At 36.9% G+C, this 21,886-nt stretch overlaps 5 protein-coding genes and 1 non-coding gene across 6 annotated transcripts; 1 reads left to right on the forward strand and 5 right to left on the reverse strand.

Annotated features, from left to right (window-relative positions):
* Positions 1-251: 251 nt before the first annotated feature.
* On the reverse strand, positions 252-323 carry TRNAH-GUG. Its single transcript has one exon. It is a non-coding gene; the product is annotated as a tRNA-His (tRNA).
* A 1,702-nt stretch (positions 324-2,025) lies between these two features.
* On the forward strand, positions 2,026-4,310 carry LOC111497308 (transcription factor bHLH110-like). Its single transcript, XM_023148074.1, has 6 exons — positions 2,026-2,239; positions 2,331-2,811; positions 2,888-2,953; positions 3,104-3,169; positions 3,254-3,313; positions 4,180-4,310. Exons 1-6 carry the CDS (start codon positions 2,136-2,138, stop codon positions 4,282-4,284), a joined length of 882 nt encoding a protein of 293 aa, XP_023003842.1. The 5' UTR covers positions 2,026-2,135; the 3' UTR covers positions 4,285-4,310.
* A 235-nt stretch (positions 4,311-4,545) lies between these two features.
* Positions 4,546-10,131, reverse strand: LOC111497307 (phosphatidylinositol/phosphatidylcholine transfer protein SFH12-like). Its single transcript, XM_023148073.1, has 15 exons — positions 9,821-10,131; positions 9,408-9,529; positions 8,806-9,058; positions 8,250-8,349; positions 7,854-8,120; positions 7,548-7,625; positions 7,348-7,449; positions 7,224-7,273; positions 7,007-7,106; positions 6,853-6,903; positions 6,589-6,681; positions 5,647-5,767; positions 5,061-5,443; positions 4,910-4,984; positions 4,546-4,786 (listed from the first exon to the last, which is right to left on the reverse strand). Exons 2-15 carry the CDS (start codon positions 9,433-9,435, stop codon positions 4,769-4,771), a joined length of 1,719 nt encoding a protein of 572 aa, XP_023003841.1. The 5' UTR covers positions 9,436-9,529; positions 9,821-10,131; the 3' UTR covers positions 4,546-4,768.
* Positions 10,132-10,919: 788 nt separating this feature from the next.
* LOC111497272 (AAA-ATPase At2g18193-like) lies at positions 10,920-12,788 on the reverse strand. Its single transcript, XM_023148029.1, has 3 exons — positions 11,939-12,788; positions 11,645-11,818; positions 10,920-11,569 (listed from the first exon to the last, which is right to left on the reverse strand). The coding sequence occupies exons 1-3, from the start codon at positions 12,758-12,760 to the stop codon at positions 11,153-11,155; spliced, it is 1,413 nt and encodes a 470-aa protein (XP_023003797.1). The 5' UTR covers positions 12,761-12,788; the 3' UTR covers positions 10,920-11,152.
* Positions 12,789-14,199: 1,411 nt separating this feature from the next.
* Positions 14,200-16,191, reverse strand: LOC111497117 (AAA-ATPase At2g18193-like). The gene is made up of 3 exons (XM_023147781.1): positions 15,086-16,191; positions 14,309-15,010; positions 14,200-14,267 (listed from the first exon to the last, which is right to left on the reverse strand). Exons 1-2 carry the CDS (start codon positions 16,061-16,063, stop codon positions 14,480-14,482), a joined length of 1,509 nt encoding a protein of 502 aa, XP_023003549.1. The 5' UTR covers positions 16,064-16,191; the 3' UTR covers positions 14,200-14,267; positions 14,309-14,479.
* A 2,642-nt stretch (positions 16,192-18,833) lies between these two features.
* On the reverse strand, positions 18,834-20,637 carry LOC111497441 (AAA-ATPase At3g50940-like). The gene has a single exon (XM_023148224.1). It carries the CDS (start codon positions 20,494-20,496, stop codon positions 18,976-18,978), a length of 1,521 nt encoding a protein of 506 aa, XP_023003992.1. The 5' UTR covers positions 20,497-20,637; the 3' UTR covers positions 18,834-18,975.
* Between the last annotated feature and the right edge of the window lie 1,249 nt (positions 20,638-21,886).

The following is a 21,886-nucleotide window of genomic DNA, read 5'->3' on the forward strand; positions in this document are numbered from 1 at the left end:
CAAGTAAAGAGACAATTATTGGGCCGACTCAAAACCTGCATTGGGCCCATTAGGAGCCCAAATTTGACTTTTCCTAACCCAATTCAAAAGAGGAGAAAATTTCAAAAGAAAAAGAACATGACCTTAGTTTGGGCCCAAGTAAAAAGAGTATTATTGGGGCACGAGACTCAAAATCTGCATTGAGCCCATGATGAGCCCAAATTCGACTTTTCCTAACCCAATTCCAATTCAAACAAGGAAAAAAAAAAAAGTGTGGCTGCTGGGATTCGAGCCCAGGTCTCCACGGCCACAACGTGGAATTCTCACCACTAAACTACAGCCACTTTGATGTCACAAAAGTTCTGCACAAACTTATTAAAGTAAAAAAACGTTCTGAGAGTTCGAGGAGGAGAGACAAAGAGTCATGAAAATGCGGCTACTTTTGTGGGGTTTTGTGGAAAACAAGTTCAAAAGGGTCGATGTCCTTTTAAGAATATGGAGACTGGAGGTCCTTGTTTTCAGGGCGTTGGGGTCTGCAACCCACAGAACCCACGGCTTTTGGGTCCATCCATATTCCACACACACACACACACACACACACACACACACACCCTGTGGCACACATTTTGATGCCAAAAACAAATGGTTTATGAGTCTCCGGCCAAGAGAGAGGTCCCAGGCGGGCGGTGAAGAAAATATAACAAAATAAAAGAAACCAAAAAGTGGGTAACGTGGATTCCAATTGGGACTCCTTTTCCTTTTTGTACTTAAATAAAACATGGAATTTACAGAAAGCATCTTGGAATCCCAATGTTATTGCGTTTCCAATTATTGTTGCACTTTTTTGAAGGCCGCATTATACCTTTTCTTTTTCTTTTTCTTTTTCTTTTTATAATTTAACTTTAAAGCGAGAAATAGTGGGATCTGACCCCATTTCCCTCTCTTTCCCCCATTTTAATATTTCAGTTGACTTTCCTAATATTTTAAACCCACACTAAAAATACGACTTCTGTGAATGACAATATCGATAGCGTTTTTCATATACTATGGTATAACGAGGGAACAGCAACAGAGGAGACATAAGGAAGCGGGGTCTATGACAAAAATCACCCATCATTCATTCTTCATCTCTTTCTTGCACTTTACTTTCTGATGAGTTGGGAGTCAGAATGTGTTATAATCTGTATCCCACTCACTCCATGTTTATACGGGTTGTAACAGATATAAAATAGGTATCATTTGATTCAAGAGGTAAAACGTTTCATAAACGTGGCTCTCTCTTAATATCAAGATGAATAAACGAGCTGCATAGTTGTGAATAGTAAGACATATTTTACGAGATAAAAAAGAGTAGATTTGAAAGTGCTTATGGTTGTGACATAGACAACCTTTTGATAACGTATCGTTCAAAAAACCCTAAAACAAAAAACCCTTCAAAAGCTGTTCTCAGTTGATAAGAGCAACACCTAATCCAGTGATTATGTTCATCAGCTAAAGAGCTAATTTTGTTTAATTCACAGTTTTGACTGTGACAAGAAAAGCCAAAAGTAGATTTAAAAGAAAAGTATTGCTTGTAATCTGAAGGACCCAGTAATCAAAATCCAATTTTGATTAAGGAATGAAACCCTATATTGCTTTCTGACATGATATGGAAACCAGCCAAGATAGAGGGTAGGTAAGGTTTTTTAGGAGAAAGCTGCTTTCGATCACCACCTCGATGTGTCAACGTCGGTATACTTTACTCCTAACTCTATAAGGCTTCGAGATCGAGCTTAACCCAAATTTCGATTAAAAATGACGATGATCTACGTTTCATATGACACACGATTTTAAGAATAATTTCATTCAAAATCGTTATGGAGGATATTGTTAGGATCTTACAACAACACACAATTGATTTAGATGAACATAAAGAACAAGAGAAAATGTAAGAAAGAATATTGGTTAAAGGTCTTATATGGATGACTTCGATGACTTCGAGAGAGAGAGAGAAAAGGCAAGTTATTAATAAACAAACCACCACCCACCACCCAAAGTCATCCCATTAGAACCCATTTAGGTTTTGATATGTTTTTCAAGAACACAAGAACACAATCCTCTCATCATCTCCTCAAATCATCCACTATATTTCATCCAAATCCTTTCAGCCTATATCCATGGAGTCAGAAAATCTCCAAGAACTATTCGGTGGATACTCATCCTTGGTATCAGCTCCAAGACCACCTCTTCTTACTCATGAATGCATCCCCAACACCATCTTGTAAGCTCCAACAATTCTTCATTCATTATTCATGCATTCATTTCTCTCCTTTTTTCACACACATTTCAACTTTCTCAACATGATCATGCAGGGATGGAAATTCCTACAACAACAACAACCCTTATTTAATGGATCAAACCTTACCATGTTCAAGAGAGCATGAAAATCTATGGTTCAATTTCTCATCAAATTACCAACAAGAACAACCCAATGAACAGCAGCTTTCAAATCTCTATTCTTGTGTTCAATCTCCTACAAGCTATGGAGGTTTCCAAGGGCTATCAACTGGATCTAATACCAATTATTACAGCAATGTTTTTTCGAGTAGTTCAAGGAACAGCACTTCTACTACTTCAACGTTGGATTTGTTGTCTTCTTCATCATTACAAGCTGCTGATCCGCATCTGGGGTTGATCTCAAGTGGGTTTAACAAAAAGAGAGCCTTATTTGGGTATGTGCAAGATTCAATCAATAATAACAGCTCCAACAAAGTAAAGAGACCACTTAACAGCTCGTCATTGGCTAAAAAGTCCAATGCTCATGAATCAAAGAGATCCTGCCCACCATTGAAGGTATTGGTTCCAACCCAATTCAAGAACTGACCCAACTCTTTGTGTGGGTAATTAAATTTTGAAATATGAACTGCAGGTGAGAAAAGAGAAACTGGGCGACAGGATTTCAGCACTTCAAAGGCTGGTTGCACCTTTTGGTAAGGTATATGCATATATATATATATAAACACTTTCCTTTATCAGATTCAGAACCCACTTAGGTCTCTTTGATGTGCTTAAAAAACTAACCCCACTTGCCCATACTTGGTTCTTGGTTTGAGTTTCTTACCATAAATTTAACAATCTTTTTCAGACTGATACTTCCTCTGTTCTAACCGAAGCAATTGGCTACATTCAGTTTCTTCATGACCAAGTTGAGGTGAGTTTATTCTCTATTGACTCATATGATGAACAATAATATTTACATTTTCTGATGTAATTTTAATATGGGCTTTCATTGCAGACTTTAAGCATGCCATATTTAGGGTCATCTCAGAGCAAACCCTACCAGAAACTGCAGCCTGTAAGTTGATATACGCATATTGTATTTATATATTTTCGTGTGAGGATTGTTGGAAGAGGGGTCCCACATCGATTAATTAAGGGTTGATCATGTGAGCTCCTACATCGGTTGGAGAAGAGAACGAAGCATATTAGGGGGTAGAAACCTCTCCCTAATAGACAGACGCATTTTAAAATCTTGAGGGGAAACCCGAAAGGAAAAGCCTAAAGAAGACAATATTTGTTAGCGGTGGGCTTGAACTATTACAAATGGTATCAGAGCCACACCGGACGATGTGCCACGAGGAGGCCAAAGAGAGGTGGATTGGGGGTCCAATTCCACATCGATTAGAGAATGGAACAAGTAGCGATTGTGAGATCCTACATCGATTGGAGAAGATAACAAAACATTCTTTATAAGAGTGGAAACTAATCTAGCCCCGATTGGAGGTGGATTGTGAGATCCCACATCAATTGAGAAACGAGAACAAAACATTGTCTATAAGGATGAAAACCTCTAAACATCTCCTTAACAGACGCGTTTTAAAAAACACAGTCATTCCAATCCTACTCCTACTATCAAGAGACCTGGGTTTTGACATTACCCATCAACTTTTATGGTTGGGATTAGGAGTTTAATAATAAAAAAAATTATTTGACCGGTTTGTTGCTGACGTGGCACTTACATTTAGATATTTTTTTTATTTGATAATTTGGCTCAGAATTATCTGAAAAGTAATATTCTTTTCATTTGGTGGTTTCTGGGTAAAGCACGTTACATGATATTATTGCTCTTAGGAAAAAACAATATATATTTATATGTAAAAGAATAGTAAATAGGATCTATGGAAAGAAGCACTAAGCCATAGATTTATCAAAAAATTGCAGGGTTCAACACAGGAAGATGGAACAAAACCAAGGCCAGATCTTAGGAGCAGAGGGCTATGCCTTATGCCTCTTTCTTGGGCCTCATTCATTCATGGCTATGATTAAGAGAGAGCCTACACTGCAACAGATTCGCAAAAATATTTTTATAAAAAATAGAGAGCTCAGCCAAAAAACAAAGCTAATTCAGATCACAAGCAGACGTATTCTTAATGGTTTCTTCTTGGTTGTGCTTCTTGTATAGCTGTGTTCCAGTTCAGTTCAAAAAGAAGAAGGTCAATAATGTTGTTTGGTGGAGTGAGATCCACAAATAAGCTTTTGGTTGTATTTTCCAATTTTCAAATCATTTTGATTTGTACAACGTACGTGTTCAATTTCATTTCTTGCAGAAACTTTATTAATTTACATCACCCATCACATTTAAGGATAATGGGATTTCTTCTTGTTACCTAGGACTTAATTTTACGTTATAAGTAAATAATGTGTACATAAATTAAAATGACTTCACCAGATCTCTGATTCTAACACATAGTGCAGAGATGGATGTTCAAGGCGATCGCCCCACGCCTCGTGGCTGATCATTTTCATCCCATCACCAGGGGAACGATAACTGCAATACATACAGTCAATCCCAGTCAAATTCAAGCAAGTCAGTTCACTAAAATTCTAGTGCCCATGCATAAAAACATTACCATCTTGGCTTATGATATGGTTTGTCAAAGTAGATTATTACCAGTTTCTTCTTTTTCTTCCTCTTCTCAATATAAGCAAAAATCTCTTCTTGTCTAGCTAGTGTTTCCTCCAGAACCTATATGCAAAAACTACTGATCAGAACTACTCAAACGGCTTATAAAAGACCAGTGATCGCTGAGCAATAGAGGTACCTTTTTGGTTGCGAGAAGATCCTGTTCAAGGGCTTCAACACGGCTTGTTACAGCATTGAGTAGTTCCTCTTTCTCGCGAGGCAGGTCAGCAGGTTTAGAGCACAAGTTATTGACTCTCTCTTCCAATTTAGCCATGCGTTTTACGGTTGACATGTAATCAGGCAAGGGTTCAAATAAAGGTGGCTGACCCTTGAGCATGTTAGAGTCGTCGACATAGTAAAATGGTTTGGAGTATATGGAGGCATTGGTCAGCTTGTTAGGCATGGTGCGAGCCAACCTCACCGTAGCAGAAATTCCCACGATGAAGGCCAAAACACTAGCCAAAATCTTTGATTTAAGACCCCCAGGGACCTCGCCTGAACTAGCCATATCAAAATCCATTGCTGCCAGCGCGCACACGCACATACCAAGAAAAAAACGACCAAATTAACTTGGTAGAAATAGAGATACGAAATAACAAAATATTGCCAATATTTCCATCCCTTTTGGGAGAAAAAGAAGTTTTAATCGTTCTACAGTATAAAGATGAAATTGCATAACTAAAAAGAATAAATTAAAAAAGAGCTATCAGAAAAAGATAATATACCGTTGGATGAGGCTGGCATGCTCTTTTTTGACACATTTTTCCATGCAAAATCCACTGTTTTATCAACCACGGGGACACAATCCTCATTGTATGCCACACGAATATTCTTGGTAATTGAAACCTATCATGTTTTTTTTTTGTATCAGCTAGACTTCAGAAATATAGTTAGCGATATTTCATTAGAGGTAAGAAATTGATCCAACACTTCCCGAAATATAGAAAACAGTTTGCATATATGTATACACAGACCAACAGTTCTGCAAATTTATGCTAGCTAAGAATCCCAAAACAAGCCGTCTCTAGAGAACAAATTCTACTAGTACAGGCACAGGCTGCAACTGGAAATTACTACTCCAGTTTAAAATCTTCAGTGACATGCAAGAATCAACTCAACGCATAGGAACAGATGCTAAATCGAGGTTTTATAGAGTTAATGTGAGATGTCACGTCGATTGGAGAGGAGAACGAAACATTCCTTATAAAGTGTAGAAACATGTCCTTAGTAGACGCGTTCTAAAACCGTGAGGCTGACGGTGATACATAATGAGTCGAAGCGGTCGTTAGCGGTGAGCTTGGGCTGTTACAAATGGTATCAGAGCTAGACACCAAACGGTGTGCTAGCGAGGACGTTGGGTCCCCAAGAGGGGGTGGATTGTGAGATCCCACATCGGTCGGAGAGGGGAACGAAGCATTTCTTATTAGGGTGTAGAAACCTCTCCCTAGTAGCGCGTTCTAAAACCGTGAGGCTGACGGCGATATGTAAAGGATCGAAGTGGACAATATTTGCTAGCGGTGGGCTTAGGCTATTACAGTTAATGGTTGCTTGTAATTCTAAAAGATATTGGTTTCTTACTGCTTAGACTGAGAACCATTAATATTGAACTCATCGATGTGAAGCAAATTAAATTTCAACTAACAAATCTTGAATTCTTGCTCACTTACCTCATGGAGAGGAGACAGGAGTGGACGCTGAACGTGATTAAAAGGATGTTTGGAGGAGATGGAGCAAACATCCTTAAAATCAGGAAGTGCTTCCTGTTGCACCAGTCGATTAAACATAACAAATGCAAAAAAATTTATCAATCGGAAAGAACCAAAATGCTAGCTCATAATATTAAAAGAGATCATATGAATAGAATAAAAAATGGAAACTCAAAACAAGAAACCAGAAGGATGAAGGCTAAGCTCAAGAAAAGAAAAAAAAACCTCGTTGTCCCTAGATATCACTGAACATTTATGGGTTCCATTGCTGACCATCTGCGAGTTCATCAATTATTTAAAACAGCCAAGTAATTGTAAAAGTCAGCTGAACTTGTAACCAAAGATGGAAACTATCACAATTGGAGATAAAAATTGGGACCTTCAATATATTTGGGTCCTTCCATGGACCTTTATCAGAACGCATGCACCCTCCTTGATCAGCACAGGTACAGGTGCCTCCAAGAAACTCTGGCAATTCACTGGTGCAACATGACACCACAAAAGGAGGGCAAAACTTTGCATGAACATTTCCAAATTTATACGATACATGAAGTTTATATGATACGTGAAAGTTTACTGTCTCTTCAGTAACATACCTGGAATCAATAATTTCCAGCAATTTGCTTTGGTATTTATTTCCAAGAACCTGGCAAGTTTACTAATTAATTACATCTGCTACAATTTACTATGGCAAAGATGAGATCAGAGAAGCATATTTACATGGATCTTTGCAGTGGTTTTAGGATCTAGAAAAGATTTTACTGTGTTCCACAGCATTCTAAATCCGGAACCAGCATTAATGATGAACATACGATTTAAGGTCTGCATTCACATTTGATCACTTTTTGGGTTCAGTATAGGACGCAGTTTAGAGTAAAATGAACATTCCATAGAACTGAAAACCAAATATTCCACAGTACCTCCGGATAGTTCTCGCTATCAATTTTCTGAAGGCGGGAGATGAGTTCCCGAGCAGTCTTGTTGAAGCTTTTAAGTCCCTGTCAAATCAGTTATAGTTTGAAAGCTGCACCGAGAAATTGGAAAAGGGAAAGGAAGAAAGAATTTGAAACACAAAGGACTCAAACTTTTTTAAATCAGCTAGTTCTCCAAGTCAGTGCACATCAATATCAATATACCGCGAAGATAAATCTCTATGATTCTTGCATAAAACATTTGTCTGCAACTAATTATTCCCCAGTAATAAATATTACTATTGACATACTTACCACTCCCTGAACGTCCAAGATTGTTGTACTTTGATCAATGTGCCTCTTGGAAGCTATTGAACAGGCAGGAAACTTTACCGCGAATGTCCTCTCAAACTCTCGTACATGGTATTTCAGATAGCGTTCAATATCAGTGACTTGCATCAACTTGGTGGGATCCACCATGCCCAATTTCTCAATATATACTGGCCTTCCTTCCTTATCTACACCATGATTCCCTTGAGGATAATAATCTAAGACTTGATCAAGCTCCTCGAATACAAAATTCTTAAGAGTGGGGGAAAAAGAAGAAATGTCAGTTAGTTCAATTGGGGAGTTCAAAATTTGGGACTTGGTTTACAGGGGAAAGATGCAGAGAATTTGTAGAACCTAAGCAAATATTTCTACATCTAATACCTCCATTATGGTGTCAGCACCAAATTCTTTACGCCATTGGAGCATGTCAGTCCACATTTGCTTTGTTTTCTCAATATCAAACTTCCTGGCCTTCAAGAATCTATGTCCAATGAAATGTTGTGAGACTGTAACATAAAAACTGAAAAGAAATTTCTTTAAAAAAAATCATATACTTGTTCAATAGTGGTGGTTGCCCTATTCTGTGGAAGATTAATCTTGAAAATTGGGACAGATCTCAATCAAGAGAGTATATAGTTGTAAGAGAATGAAGAAAGGGGAGTTAAGGGCTGCCCTCTGTTACAAGAAGTATATTAGGATCATAGATTGTGGGCTATAATACGATGTTAGGAACCACAGCTATTCAAAATGGTATGATATTGTTCACTTTGAGCATAAACTCTCGTGGCTTTGCTTAGGGCTTCCCAAGGGAGATGTATTCCTTACTTATAAATTCATAATCAACCTCTAAATTAGCCAATATGGACTCCCCCCAACAATCCTCAACATGGACCGGTGATAAAACATGGAGTTATAGAAGGATAAGAGAAAAGAAAACCTGAGCATCATGTGATAGTCATCATGCTTGCAAGATAGTAACTCCTCCAAAATCAATGCTTGGCGAAAGGAATCGACAGCCCGCAGCTCCTCTGTGTCATGCACATCTTCAATTCTCATAGATGTGACTCTACTACTTCTCCTACCCCTTCGTGTCATAGAATGCCTGAACTTGGAGGAGGCAAGGGCTGCCTTCTGCTTGAAGGATCCAATGGATGTATTCCTCTCATCCTCAGAGCTCTCAAGATCAGACCCTTCAACAAGTACAAATTTAAAATAACTTGTCAAACTTTAGGTAAATAAAGGAACGATTGATTATATTAGTTATCCATGTTTTGAATTTGTGTTCAGCTCCAACAATCTCTTGCCGCAAACATCTTACACTATTTAGTCTATGTGACTGTCATTCAATTTAACCATTTTCATTCGATTACTTGAACACATTTGAACATTCTTGCAAAACCGAAAGATCCATAAACGAAACAAGGGAAGGATTCGTAATCGAACAAACAATAATGAAAAACAAACGAGGAGAGAATATCAGAAAAAGGGAAAGATTCAATAATGGAAGAACGAATGCAACAGAATGGATTACAAGCATACCTGGTTTGGAAAATATCGGTCCGGACATGATGGCGTGTTTTTGGGTTTGTTAATTGAAACAGGTTACGCATTAAAGAGATGAATCAAGCACTCATATTTCGATTCTTCTCCTAATGCCCGGCCTGGAAAAAGACGATCATTAAAAGAAAATCCCCAATAAATACAAATATCTTCAAAACCCCAAAAAATAAGTCAATAAAAAGAAAATCCCACTCAAAAATTTCCAATCTTCAACCTAATCGGCCAAAATTCTATACGCAAATGCCAGACATTAACCACAATAAACTAAAATGCATATCAAAACACATTCACGTAATAGGAAAACGAGCTCCCTCAGGTGGGCAAACCTACCAAGATCAAACGCTAGCAAGAGAAAAAGAAATCGGAGAAAAAGAAAAGAACAGAGAAATTACAAGAAGGTGAAACGTGAGGGGCAGGAAATCGAAGTAGGCAGCGAGGGGCGATTATATTGAGGGGAAAAAAACGAGAGAGGTTGTAAGAAAATGGTGGAGAGACAAGAAGGTTACACGATTACAGAGCATAAGAAAAGGAGGATTAGAAGAGAGAGAAAGATGGTAAAGTTGTTGATAGAAAAAGATTCGGTGTTTGGTGGTCGATCCATTCAGCTATGGATGGATATCCATCGAAATGTTACCGCCTCCAATTCTCAGAGATTTCTGATTCCGGAGAAGCGAAACCCGCGAAACCCCAGGCCTCAACTATACTTCATTACCGTCTATACCCAACTACCCTAACGTCTCCCTTCTTGTTTCCCGCTAAATGAATCTCCTGCGTGCGCCTCTATTTTTATTCCTTACGCTCGCTTTCTCTTTCCGCCACGTGGCTTCTTGATGCAATTTAAATAGTTTAAGATAGGTGTTTGAAATTTTAATTTTATTTATAGATATAAATAGATAAATTCTTTCAAATACATTGTTTGAAATTAAATTTTATTAGATAACTTTTGTAATTAAATTCCATTGAATGGTTAGTTAAATATTTATTTATTGCTGACGTTCTCTCATATATATTATTATAATTATTTTTGGTCATATTTTTAATTTTTTAGTTTAATTAAGTCTCTAAAAATAAAAAAATAAACGTTACCAATGAAATTGTTTTTTAGTCTCTCTACTCCGTTCTTTTTCACAGTCATCTTACATTTATAATCATATCCGACAACGAGGTTACAATTCCATGACATTTGTCATCAAATTGCTTAATTCAATTTTCGTGTGGGGCAGTTAATTAAGAGTCAAATCTACAGATGAATCGATTACCTTCTTTTATATCGAAGGATCTAACCAACTCGATTCGGTTCCATTTTTTGTAGCTTGCATCGATTCTTGCTTGGGCTTACAAAAATAAGGCCCACACGAGCAAACGTTGTTTCCATCATGTGTGAAAAATGAGTTTTAAGAGAGAGAGAGAAAAAACTAAATTATAAAAAACATTGCTCAATTAGTAGAATTAAAATTAAACTAATTAAACAAATATCATACTATTTGGTCCTGTCGTACAATATACCAATCTATATAAAAATTAAATAAAAATAAACTCTCGGAATTATTCTTAAATTATTATTTTTTTTTTTCTCCGATGCTCTAACTTCCATCAAAATTCTCTGTTCTTTTCTTCGCCTTGGTAGACTTCCATTTTCTTCGACGACGGCCACCGACGATCTCCATTTCCAATTCCAAGTCCTCTTCCGTACCTTCTAACTCCGCCGCCGCCTTTTCTTCTCTTCACCGTTCTTCCACTATCTCATTGACCTCTTCCTCCGCCGCCATATTTCCATCATTCTGTTCCTCTCTCTTTCGCTTCACAAACTTGGCTAAACCTTCCATCAGGATGTCAATGTCGTCGTCCTTCATCAGTTCTTCCGCAACCTCCGCCGGAGTCACATTGGCGTGCTCGACCAGCGCTTCGATTTCTTCGTACAGCGGGTGATGAATAGCTCCGCCGCCGAGGTAATTGGTGACTAAAGTCTCGAACGCCTTTGAGGTGCAGTAGCTCAAGTTTATATGGACGTCCATTCGACCAGGTCGCAACAGCGCTGCATCCAATCGGTCCTTGTGATTCGTCGTGAGGACGATGATCCTCTCATCGCCGCAGCTCGACCACAATCCATCCATGAAATTAAGCATACCAGACAGCATCAACTGCAATTCATCACACAAATTTCAATTTCGATTATTCAGACTAATTCGGAAGGGGGAAAATGGGGGAAACCCTACCTTGCTTCTGTAATCGTCGTTATTTTCACTTTCGTCATCGCTATTGGCCCGATTCTGCAAATTAACGCTGCAATCGATATCCTCAATCACCAAAATCGAGCGATTAGAAGTGGAGAGTAACGATCTTCTCAGGTCGCTATTGCTGCAGATATCTGTGAGATCTAAATCGTAGATGTTGGATGATGAAAGTCCCACGTCTGGCTAATTTAGGGAATGATGATAGGTTTAGGGAATGAGAGTCAAAGTGGACAATATCATACCATTGTGGAGAGTAGTGTTCGTCTAACCGTAGATATCAAACTTGAGGTAATTAGCCATGGCGGCGACTAAGCTCGATTTCCCCGTACCAGGTGGACCGTACAACAAGTAGCCTCTCTTCCAAGCCTTTCCAACCTTGCGATAAAATTCCTTCCGCTTCAAGAATCTATCCAATTCATCGATTATCATCTTCTTCAAATCAGGATCCATCGCCAGAGTATCGAACGTCGCCGGATGTCCCAGACCGATGGATCCCCAATGCCCTCGACATCTATCTTCACCAGAATCATCACTGTACGGTAAATTTTGGCTACAGAGTTCGGAAACATTCTCCGTGGCTTTGATCTCCTTGGCTCTCCGTAAGATGTAAGGCAAATAGAAATCCACGACTTTATCCACGAATTTCTTATGGAAAACAAGCTGGCTTTTCTCCTCGATATGCTGACGATCTTCCTTCTTTTTCTCGGCGACAAAGCGCCATTTGAGATGAATGTCTTGAAATTGATCCACAATTTCCTGATCCTTATCCATGGAGAGGGAAACTCTGTGCTGCCTGGGAGTTTTGGAGGCCTCGAGGCGGTCCATTGAGGGGCTGATTTTGGTACGGAGGTAGATCTCGGCAGCATCGAAGACCTGGTTTTTGGCGTAGTTAGTCTTATTCTTGATGACAAGGGTGGTGTGAGGAGAGGATTTAGGTGTGAAAAAATAGTTGAAAATGGAGGAGATGAAGGAGACGAGTTTGGGAGGAAGAAGGTCGTTGGTTATGGAACGGATCATCATCATCATGGAAGTGGCGAAGGAGGCATAGGCCGCGAACAGGGAAGATGCGGACGGAGGCATATCCTTGAAACTGAACATGGCTAGGGCCAATTAAGCATCGGAATTCCGCAGGGTGGCCGAGGGATGCCGATGAACGCCACAATTTATATCTCTACCTTCCACTCTGCAAGCTTGTGCACCAAGATAGCAAGCCACTTGTTACTGAAACATGCTCATGTTGGTTTATTATTTCTCAAATCAATTTCTAATTTTGTTGGTTTTAATGTCACTTATTTACTAAAACATGCTCTTCTTTGTTATTAATCCTCAAATCAATGTCTAACTTTTATTATTTCTCAAAGATTTTGTTTATCAAAAAAAAAAAAAAAAAAAAAAAAAAAAAAAAAAAAAAAAAAAAAAAAAAAAAACTAAACTAGTAAAATCTAAAGAAAAAAAAATGAATTATATTTTAAACATATTAAGTAATTTTGCACTCAAAGTGAAGCAATTTAAATGACCAAAATTCCTTGTTGGGGCAAAAATAATTAAAAATAATCTTCAATGTTCGAGATATTATATATATATATATACCCTTACTCTCTATACCAACCTTATAAAAATACTTTATTTAAAGAATAACCTTAATTTTTGTTGAGTTTTTAAAAGATTCATTAATACTTCTAGAATACTTATAAACACTTTAATTTTTTTTAAATGGTTTCTATTCATAGATTAATCATAAATATATTTTTAGAACTTTTTTTTACCTTTTTATGAGGTTGTTAATAATTTTTTTTTTTTCATTCACCTATTAACTATATTGTTAAAAATTTAAAAAATATAATACCCTCCAACTTTAAAAAGATAATTTTCACCCCAGAATGAAAAAAAAAGGCTCGAATGGTACGATCCCTCCGTCACCCCAGAATGAAAGGGGCGATCTCGTAGTTCTTGGTCTGTGAAGATACGTTGTTAGGTGCTCCGTTTTATTTTCCCATTGAGGCCGAACCTAAACCTGTGCTCGAGAGATAGCTGTCCATATACTGATAAGGGATGTATGGATTCTCGAGAAGAGAGGAGCCGAGGTGGTCCCCCCCGGACCGCCCGGATCCCACGAGTGAATAGAAAGTTGGATCTACATTGGATCTCACCTGAATCGACCCATCTATCCTCCTGAGGAGAAGTTTGGTTTCAAACCCCGGTTCAAACAGGAGAAGTACGCCATGCTAATGTGCCTTGGATGATCCACATCTCAGGGTCAGGCGCTGATGAGCACATTGAACTATCCATGTGGCTGAGAGCCCTCACAGCCCAGGCACAACGACGCAATTATCAGGGGCGCGCTCTACCACTGAGCTAATAGCCTGTCGTGCGGGCCTCCCGCTGGGGAGGATTGAAGGAATATCTATTCTAGCGAGTTTGTGTAGGAAAATGAAGCGAATCGGAATATAAGGATTAAGCAATGATTTTCTTCCACGAAGTTGTTTTTTTCTTTTCTTTTTCTTTTTTTAACAAAAAAAGAACCATAAAATGAAATATGTCACGTCGAAAACGTGCATTTTTGGATCATCTTCTTAAAACCATTCTTAGCTGTCACTGTCACTCACTCATCTTCTTCCTGAGAAAAAAAAAAAAAAAAACATCGCCTCCTCTTCTGCAAATCCTGTGTCTGTAAATAATAAAACAAACAAAAACAGGCAATTCCTCAAATCACTCAACTCAGCCCCACCGAGTCAACTCGGCCTCCGCCACCGAACCAACCCTTCCACAGTAAACAGGGCTTCCTCTGTTTCCGTCAATGGCTAATGCAATCCCCTTTCACATCAATCCTGGCCCACGCCCACGCCCACGCCCACGCCCACGCCCAATTCTTAACCTTACACCCCTTTTGTGTCTCTTTCTTGTGGGTTCTTCTTCTTCTTCTTCCTCTTCCTCTCCCTCCTCCCCTTCATTCTTCTCACTCGCCGCCGTCTCCTCCTCCTTCTTCCTCTGTTCTTCCCTCTTACATTTCAGAAACTCAACAAGTCTTTGGAGAACAACATCGGCGTCGTCGTTCTTCATCAGCGCCTCCGCAATCTCCGCCGGAGACACTTCCATTTCTCCGATTAGCTCTTCAATTTCTCTGCACAATTGATGCTTATCCGCTTCCTCGCCGAGGTAATTCGACACCAACACCCTGAACCCATGAGGAGTACAATACGACATGTTTATATGAACATCCATTCGACCTGGCCGAAGCAGAGCTGGATCCAATCGTTCCTTATGATTCGTCGTGAAGATAATGATTCTTTCATCCCCACAACTCGACCATAATCCGTCAATGAAATTCAACATCCCCGATAAAGTAAACTGCAAATCAAAAAACCCATTTCAATTCTCCATTCAATTCCCAATTACAAAACGAAAAAAAACAAAGATACAAACCTTCCCGTTGGATTGATCATATTGTTCTTCGTTCTCCCGATTCTGTATTTCCACGCTACAATCGATATCCTCAATCACCACAATCGACCGATTCGTGGTGGATAACAAAACCCTTCTCAGATCACCATTGCTGTAAATGTAAGAGAGGTCCAAATCGTAGATATCAAACTTGAGGTAGTTAGCCATGGCGGCAATTAAGCTCGATTTCCCTGTACCAGGAGGACCATACAACAAATAGCCTCTCTTCCAAGCCTTCCCCACTTTTTTGTAAAACTCCCGGCGATTAACGAACCGATCCAAATCGTCGATAATGGATTGTTTCAAGTCAGGGTCCATGGCGAGCGTCTCGAACGTGGAGGGATGGTCTAGATTAATAGACCCCCAATTCCCGCTCCCGCCGTCCTCATCATACTGACATTCCTGGCTAAAGATCTTAACAACTTTATCCTCTTCTTTAATCTCCTTAGCCCTCTTCAACACATAAGGCAAATAGGACTCCACGACTCTGTCCCTAAATTTCTTGGGGAACACCAGCTCAAAATGGCGCTTCTCTTTGTTTCCCCCACCATTTTGTTCATCATGGGAACAAACAAATCGCCATTGGAGCCGAATATTGTCGAAGTGGTCGACGATTTCTTGACCCTTATCGATGGACAGCGTGATTTTCTTCTGGCGAGGGGTTTTGTGGGCCTTGAGAGTGTCGGTGGAGGGGCTGATTTTCGTTCGGAGATAAACCTCCGCCGCTTGGAAGATCTGGTTAGGGCTAAACCCACAATTCTCTTCGATTATAATCTTGACCTGAAACGAAACAGAGCCGAAAAAGTAGAAGAAAATTGAATGGAAGAAGGAGATAATCTTGGGTGGGAGTAGCTCGCTGGTTATAGAACGAACAAGCATCATGGTGGTGGCGAAGGAGGCGTAGGCGGAGAAGACGGCGGAGGCCGATTGGGGGACGGCCATTTCCTTGAAATTCAACATGATAAGGGATGAGGAATAGGGTAATCGGCAGCGGAGGTATTTATAAATGAGAGTTGGCTTAGTATTCCTTGGCGATCAAGAATGGTTGCAATTACCTTATGGTTTAAGCAATTAATATGACGTTGAAACCACGCCCTTCACACGTCTATCTAAAATATACCTTTGACTATAAATTATTTATTATCCCTAAATTTAAATTTATATTAATATTTCATCCAAACCCCTAATATTACACTAAATTAGGAGATAAATGGGTCGTTTATACGTTATATTTTCGTATAGATTTATACGTTTCTTAGTTTGTCGGGATCAAAAGTGGTTCGGCTAATCATTATATTGACTAATAAATTCTGTTTATTCGTGTCGGTTTGTTTATACGTTACAATTGAAGTTAATATGGTTCCGTGATTGAAAGTAGTTCGACTAATTATTATCGAATTTATGGAATGTATAATAAAAATTGATACGATAGAATTAAATTGTTTATATTAATAAATAACTCAAACAAAATAAAATAATAGAGATATAAAAGGGAAAAGGGAAAAGAAAAAGTTGTTAAAACTGCCTTGATTTTTTATGAAACAAATTTTGTCTTTTTGTGGTGATTGAAAAAGATTCCTTACCATTTAAAAGCATCCCCTCACGTTTACTGAGCGGTAATTTTTTATGAAACAAATTTTGTCCTTTTTTATTTGATCCAAAATTCCTGCCTTTTACAGCCATTAAAAACCGCTACCTTTTTATTTTTCCAACAAAAAGCACTATTTCCCTATTTTTTTTATTTATTATTTTATATTATACCAACTATATTTAAAATAGGGTAAATTTGGTATACAAGGTAAAAAAAATATCATTTTATTTTACTTTTTATATTTGTAAATATCTAAATTTAATCCGTATATTTATAACTATCGTAAGTATAATTAATCAAATGTGTTAGTTTAATAGTTTATTGTATTTACATTTAATTAAATTTTAAAAATAATAACCAGATTAAATTCATATTAGTTAGTTAAAATACCGTTTAAAAAAACCTTTGTTTTATTAAGGTTAAATTAAAATCTATTATCGATTTTAATGTGTTTTTTTAGAGTTTAAATTTTAAATTAAAATTTATGGTTTAAAAAAATGGATAAAATCTCATAAATAATTTTAGAATTTTACAGAAACTATTAATAAAAATAAGTTTATTGTTAATTTAGGATGGAAATTAATAATATTTGTTTTAAAAATATTTTTGAATTGTTTAAAAGATTTCAAAATAAGTTTTATTAATATTTTAAAACTTTTTTAACAATGTCAAAAATATTTTTAGTGTTTTTAGTGATGTTCATACATATTTCAAAAATACCTTTTTAAAAACATTATAAAATAAATTAAAAAAAAATTGAAAATGATATCTAAAAATGGGGAGAGTCTTATAAATAAATCCATGTTTGGAGGAATAAAAAAGAAAAAAATTGTAAGTTTTATAATAATATAAATAAGTTTATATAATTTGAATAATAGATATTTAACATTCAAATTTTATATAATTCTATATAATTTATTTCTTCAATAATTATTAAAATGTTTTACAAATTAAATTTAAATTTTTTAATATAATATGAATAAAAATTAAATTAAAATTTAATTAATACAAATATTAATATTAAATAATGTAATTTTACACTCTATTTATATAAAATTTTAACCTATGATTTTAAGAACCTTATTTTCTATAATTTAACTTTTAAATATTATTGACACGTAAATTATTATAATTTTTTTTATGACATTATATTATTATAAAGTTTTTCGAAATCTTTTAAGAAATGATTTTTTATTAGATAAATAATAATTATTCATTGACAAAAAAATTTAGATGAAGTGAATCGACCCATAATCGCAGTCAAAATATAAACATAAAATAAATAAGTATTTAAGTTTTTCGATAATTTTAATTTGTTCATAGATTATTTACAAACAATATAAATAAATAAAAAAATATTATTAAATTGAAATAAATGGAAACAAGATTAAATCATACTATATTTTGATTTGAATATTTTAGAAGTATTATTAAATTAAATAAATGAATAGCTTGATTAAAAAAATCATATTTAAATCGTAGTAATTTGATTTTATAATAGAAAGAATGAAATATAATTTTTAAAAAGACTGACGAATTAAATATTAATTTAAATAATATAAACAATAAAATAAAATATTAAATTGAGACATTGATGAGTGAGACAGTCGACTTGGTCACCAAGTTACGACTTTGGGTCGCCGAGATTGACTGGATCAAGTCTCCTTCTTTAACCACATCATTTTTTAATTAAAAGAAAATATATATTAATTTTAATTTAAACAATGTACCACTCTAAAGGATACGAGAATCACTGCAAGGGAAGTAAGATTCAGATTACTTTGTTGTGTTGATCGAATATCTTAACGCAAAAACACTTGTTTGAAATTCGAATCACTTGTTTGAAATTCGAATCACCAAGCAATAGTTTGAATGATTTTACATGCAACCTAAATTATATAAAATTACAAAGAAACTTAATTATTTTTTTGAAAAAACATAAATGCTTCATTTACTACCTTTTCTAAATATATCTTACAAAAAATATATATATTATCTTACGTTCATACTACCATAATTAGCAACTATGTATACCGTAATTAGTCCCTATATAAATGTAATTTAATAAATAAAAAGTTGAAATACAATCACTTTAAATTACTTTAACAACTGATTTCATTTTCTTCAGTGTGTCATGAATTAAAATATTTATTTGTTTTACATATTAAATGTATTAATTGAATTAGATTGTAGGATGGATGTGGAAACAAATAAAAATATATTAGAATTATTTTGTTTTGTAGGGAGGGGTAAATTAGTAAAAATGCTCTTTTCGTCGTCGTCACGCCGGTGAGGGATCAGAAGAAAGAGTGGTAGTCTGTGATAATGGAGAGACGGTGCCATTTTCTTCTCCTTTCTTTTCCGCTTTCTTCTCCTTTTCTACGGCTTCCAGTTCAGCTTGACGGATTTTAGCCTCGGATTCTTCATTTTCCCTCTTTTTCGCTTCAAGAAATTCAATCAATTCCGACAATGCTCTGTCACCGTCGTCGTTCTTCAGCAGCTGCTCCGCCACCTCCGCCGGAGTCACTTTGGTACTCGAAATCCGTTCCTCAATTTCCCCAAACAATTTATGGTTCTCAATTCCAAGATAATTGGAAGCCAAAACCCTAAATCCACAAGGGCTGCAATACGACATGTGAACATGAACATCCATTCTTCCCGGCCGGAGTAACGCCGGATCCAGCTTCTCTTTATGGTTCGTCGTGAATATTATAATCCTCTCGTCGCCACAGCTCGACCACAACCCGTCGATGAAATTCAACAAACCCGACAACGTCACCTGTTTTCTTCTCGGCGGCGACGATGTTTTATCATCTTCTTCCGTTTCCGACATCCGATCATGAAACTGAATCGAACAATCAATATCCTCCACCACTAAAATCGAACGATTCGAAATACCCATAAGTAATTTCTTAAGACCTGAATTGGATTCCAGCGCCGTTAATTCCAAATCATAAACATCGAATTTCAGGTAATTCGCCATTGATGCGATTAAGCTCGATTTCCCTGTTCCCGGTGGTCCGTACAGCAAATACCCTCTCTTCCAAGCTTTACCCACCTTTCTGTAAAACTCCTTCCTCTTCACAAACCGTTCAAGATCGTTCAAAATGAAATCCTTGATTTCAGAGTCCATTGCGAGCTTCTCGAACGTGGCCGGGTGATCGAGATTCGTCGGAATCCACATCTCCGATATGCTGCCGTATTCGACATTTGGGTAGTCGGCGGCGAAAATCTTGAGGGTTTTGGATTGCTGCTTCAATTCTTTGGCCTGGAGGAGAATATGGGGGAGATACGATTTGAGGACCATTTCTTTGTGTTTATAGTGAAAACAGAGCTTGAAGGATCGGTCGATGGTGGAGTAGGAGGAACGAGGGTTGTCGAAATCACACCGCCGGTTTTCTTGACAGAGGAAGAACCAGTTGAATTGAACGCCGTTGAAGGTGTCGATTACTTCCTGGTGGCTTTCCATGGCGGTGGTGATGTTGTCTTCCTTCTCGAGCTTTGTGACTTTGACTATTTTAGTTGAGGGGGGGATTTTGGTGGCTAAATAGATATGGGCAGCTTCGTAGATTTGGTTGGGGCTGAAACCGTCCATTTCGCCGATGACCATGGTGAGTTGGGAGGAGAATCGGCCGAAGATGCTTCGAGCTCTGTCGTAAAAATATTCACGGAGATCGGAAGGGAAAAAGTCGTCGGCGATGGAGCGAGCAAGGACGATGGTGGCGGCAAAGGAAGCGACGGTGGTGAGAATGGCCTTGGCATTTCCGAGGTTAGATTCGGCGGTGGAGCCGTCGGAGGCCATGGCTGGGGAATGGAAACAGGGGAAGTTGTGAGGAAGAAGGGATGGAGAAAGGAGAATGGGAAGAGAGCAGAAATGGAGTTTGTTTAAATATGGAAGAAGGTGAAGGCTCTGATTTTGGTCGTCCCGTCGCCGACCGGATTGACCAAACGACGTCGGAAAAGTCTCGGCACTTTCTTCTTTTTTCCGTATCTTCCACGTTTCAACTCAACCTTTTACTTTTCTTTTTACATTTATTATTATTATTATCATCATTTTCATAGTTTCACGTTCCACTTAAATTTATATTCACTTAAAATATTATTTTGATAATTTAAAACAAAATTATATAATATTTTTTCTAAATGGTTATAATTTGATAGTATCACATGTTCATTAACTTTTAAAATATTAAGTAGTACTTTTATATGTACATTTTTTTTATTGAAAAAAGATGGTATATATTATTAAATTGTTGTTTTATTAAAAAAATTTTGACTCTTCGGTCAAGTTGTTTTAGGTTAAATTTATTAATATTTAAAAAATCATGAAATAACCTTCTGAATTGACTTTGAAATTAATTGACTATAATTATATTTACTTACAGAATATAATTGTATTACTTACCCATTAATTTAGATTATGGAATATAATCCCTTTTTCTAGATTTATATTTACTTTCTTAAGTGTTAATTGGCCCGTTAGAAATTTAATTCCTATAATTTTAAAAATTAGTTAAAAATTTAGTTCCTATAATTTTAAAAATTAGTGTCTACGCATTATTTAAATTTAGGTAGTATTGATGAGATTTTATTGGAACATGGGTTATGGATGTCATTTGCCAGCCATGGTTCATAATTGGGCCGTTTAAGCCCATTACTTATATATGGGCCAGAATGCAGAAGCCCATTTGACAAATTTTCACAATGAGATGGGAATCCAAACGAGCGACAAGGTCTGGGAGAGCACCTCATGTTCGGTGTTCCAACTTGTATGGCTATCAAATCACACACTCGGGCTGGGGCTAGTTTTAGAATCAAATCTCCACTTAAATGCTCATTCTATAATGGACAGTTTCCTGTGTGTTCCCCATGAGAACACAGAAGGGTTAGGCGTCTTCTAGCTCATCCTTTCCCCATGAATTCTATGTCTAAGTTTGTCAAAGAATTCGACGACTTTGACCCAACATGCATTCATTACGACTACAATCAATTCGACCCTTCCAGATTTGATGCACGTCTACAATCAATCACTGTTGTTTGTTTTTGTTTTTTTTACTCTTATAAAACATTCAGAAATCTTATTTTGAAAATAACTAAACTACTGAGAACAATAAATAAAATAAATGGTAAGCACGTAATATGACTACCCCTAGGAACTATCTTATTATGTAGTATATTATTATGCGTAGTAT

The sequence above is a fragment of the Cucurbita maxima genome, unplaced genomic scaffold, assembly GCF_002738345.1.
Source record: "Cucurbita maxima cultivar Rimu unplaced genomic scaffold, Cmax_1.0 Cma_Scf00023, whole genome shotgun sequence".
Classification (NCBI taxonomy): domain Eukaryota; kingdom Viridiplantae; phylum Streptophyta; class Magnoliopsida; order Cucurbitales; family Cucurbitaceae; genus Cucurbita; species Cucurbita maxima.

Excerpts from the sequence above, each read along its gene's own strand:
- LOC111497307 (XM_023148073.1), bottom strand. The coding sequence starts at position 9,435 with ATGTCCGGACCGATATTTTCCAAACCAG. Across the intron at positions 7,626-7,853 it reads TCTTGGACGTTCAGGGAGTG|GGACTTAAAAGCTTCAACAA; the intron begins GTAAGTATGTCA and ends CTGATTTGACAG. Across the intron at positions 5,444-5,646 it reads CATGCCAGCCTCATCCAACG|CAATGGATTTTGATATGGCT; the intron begins GTATATTATCTT and ends GCGCGCTGGCAG.
- LOC111497272 (XM_023148029.1), bottom strand. The coding sequence starts at position 12,760 with ATGTTCAGTTTCAAGGATATGCCTCCGTCCGCATCTTCCCTGTTCGCG. Across the intron at positions 11,819-11,938 it reads CTAATTACCTCAAGTTTGAT|ATCTACGATTTAGATCTCAC; the intron begins ATCTACGGTTAG and ends TCATCATCCAAC. Across the intron at positions 11,570-11,644 it reads ACGACGATTACAGAAGCAAG|TTGATGCTGTCTGGTATGCT; the intron begins GTAGGGTTTCCC and ends GATGAATTGCAG.
- LOC111497308 (XM_023148074.1), top strand. The coding sequence starts at position 2,136 with ATGGAGTCAGAAAATCTCCAAGAACTATTCGGTGGATACTCATCCTTG. Across the intron at positions 3,170-3,253 it reads TTCTTCATGACCAAGTTGAG|ACTTTAAGCATGCCATATTT; the intron begins GTGAGTTTATTC and ends CTTTCATTGCAG. Across the intron at positions 3,314-4,179 it reads CCTACCAGAAACTGCAGCCT|GGTTCAACACAGGAAGATGG; the intron begins GTAAGTTGATAT and ends AAAAAATTGCAG.
- LOC111497117 (XM_023147781.1), bottom strand. The coding sequence starts at position 16,063 with ATGTTGAATTTCAAGGAAATGGCCGTCCCCCAATCGGCCTCCGCCGTC. Across the intron at positions 15,011-15,085 it reads ATGATCAATCCAACGGGAAG|TTTACTTTATCGGGGATGTT; the intron begins GTTTGTATCTTT and ends TTTGATTTGCAG.
- LOC111497441 (XM_023148224.1), bottom strand. The coding sequence starts at position 20,496 with ATGGCCTCCGACGGCTCCACCGCCGAATCTAACCTCGGAAATGCCAAG.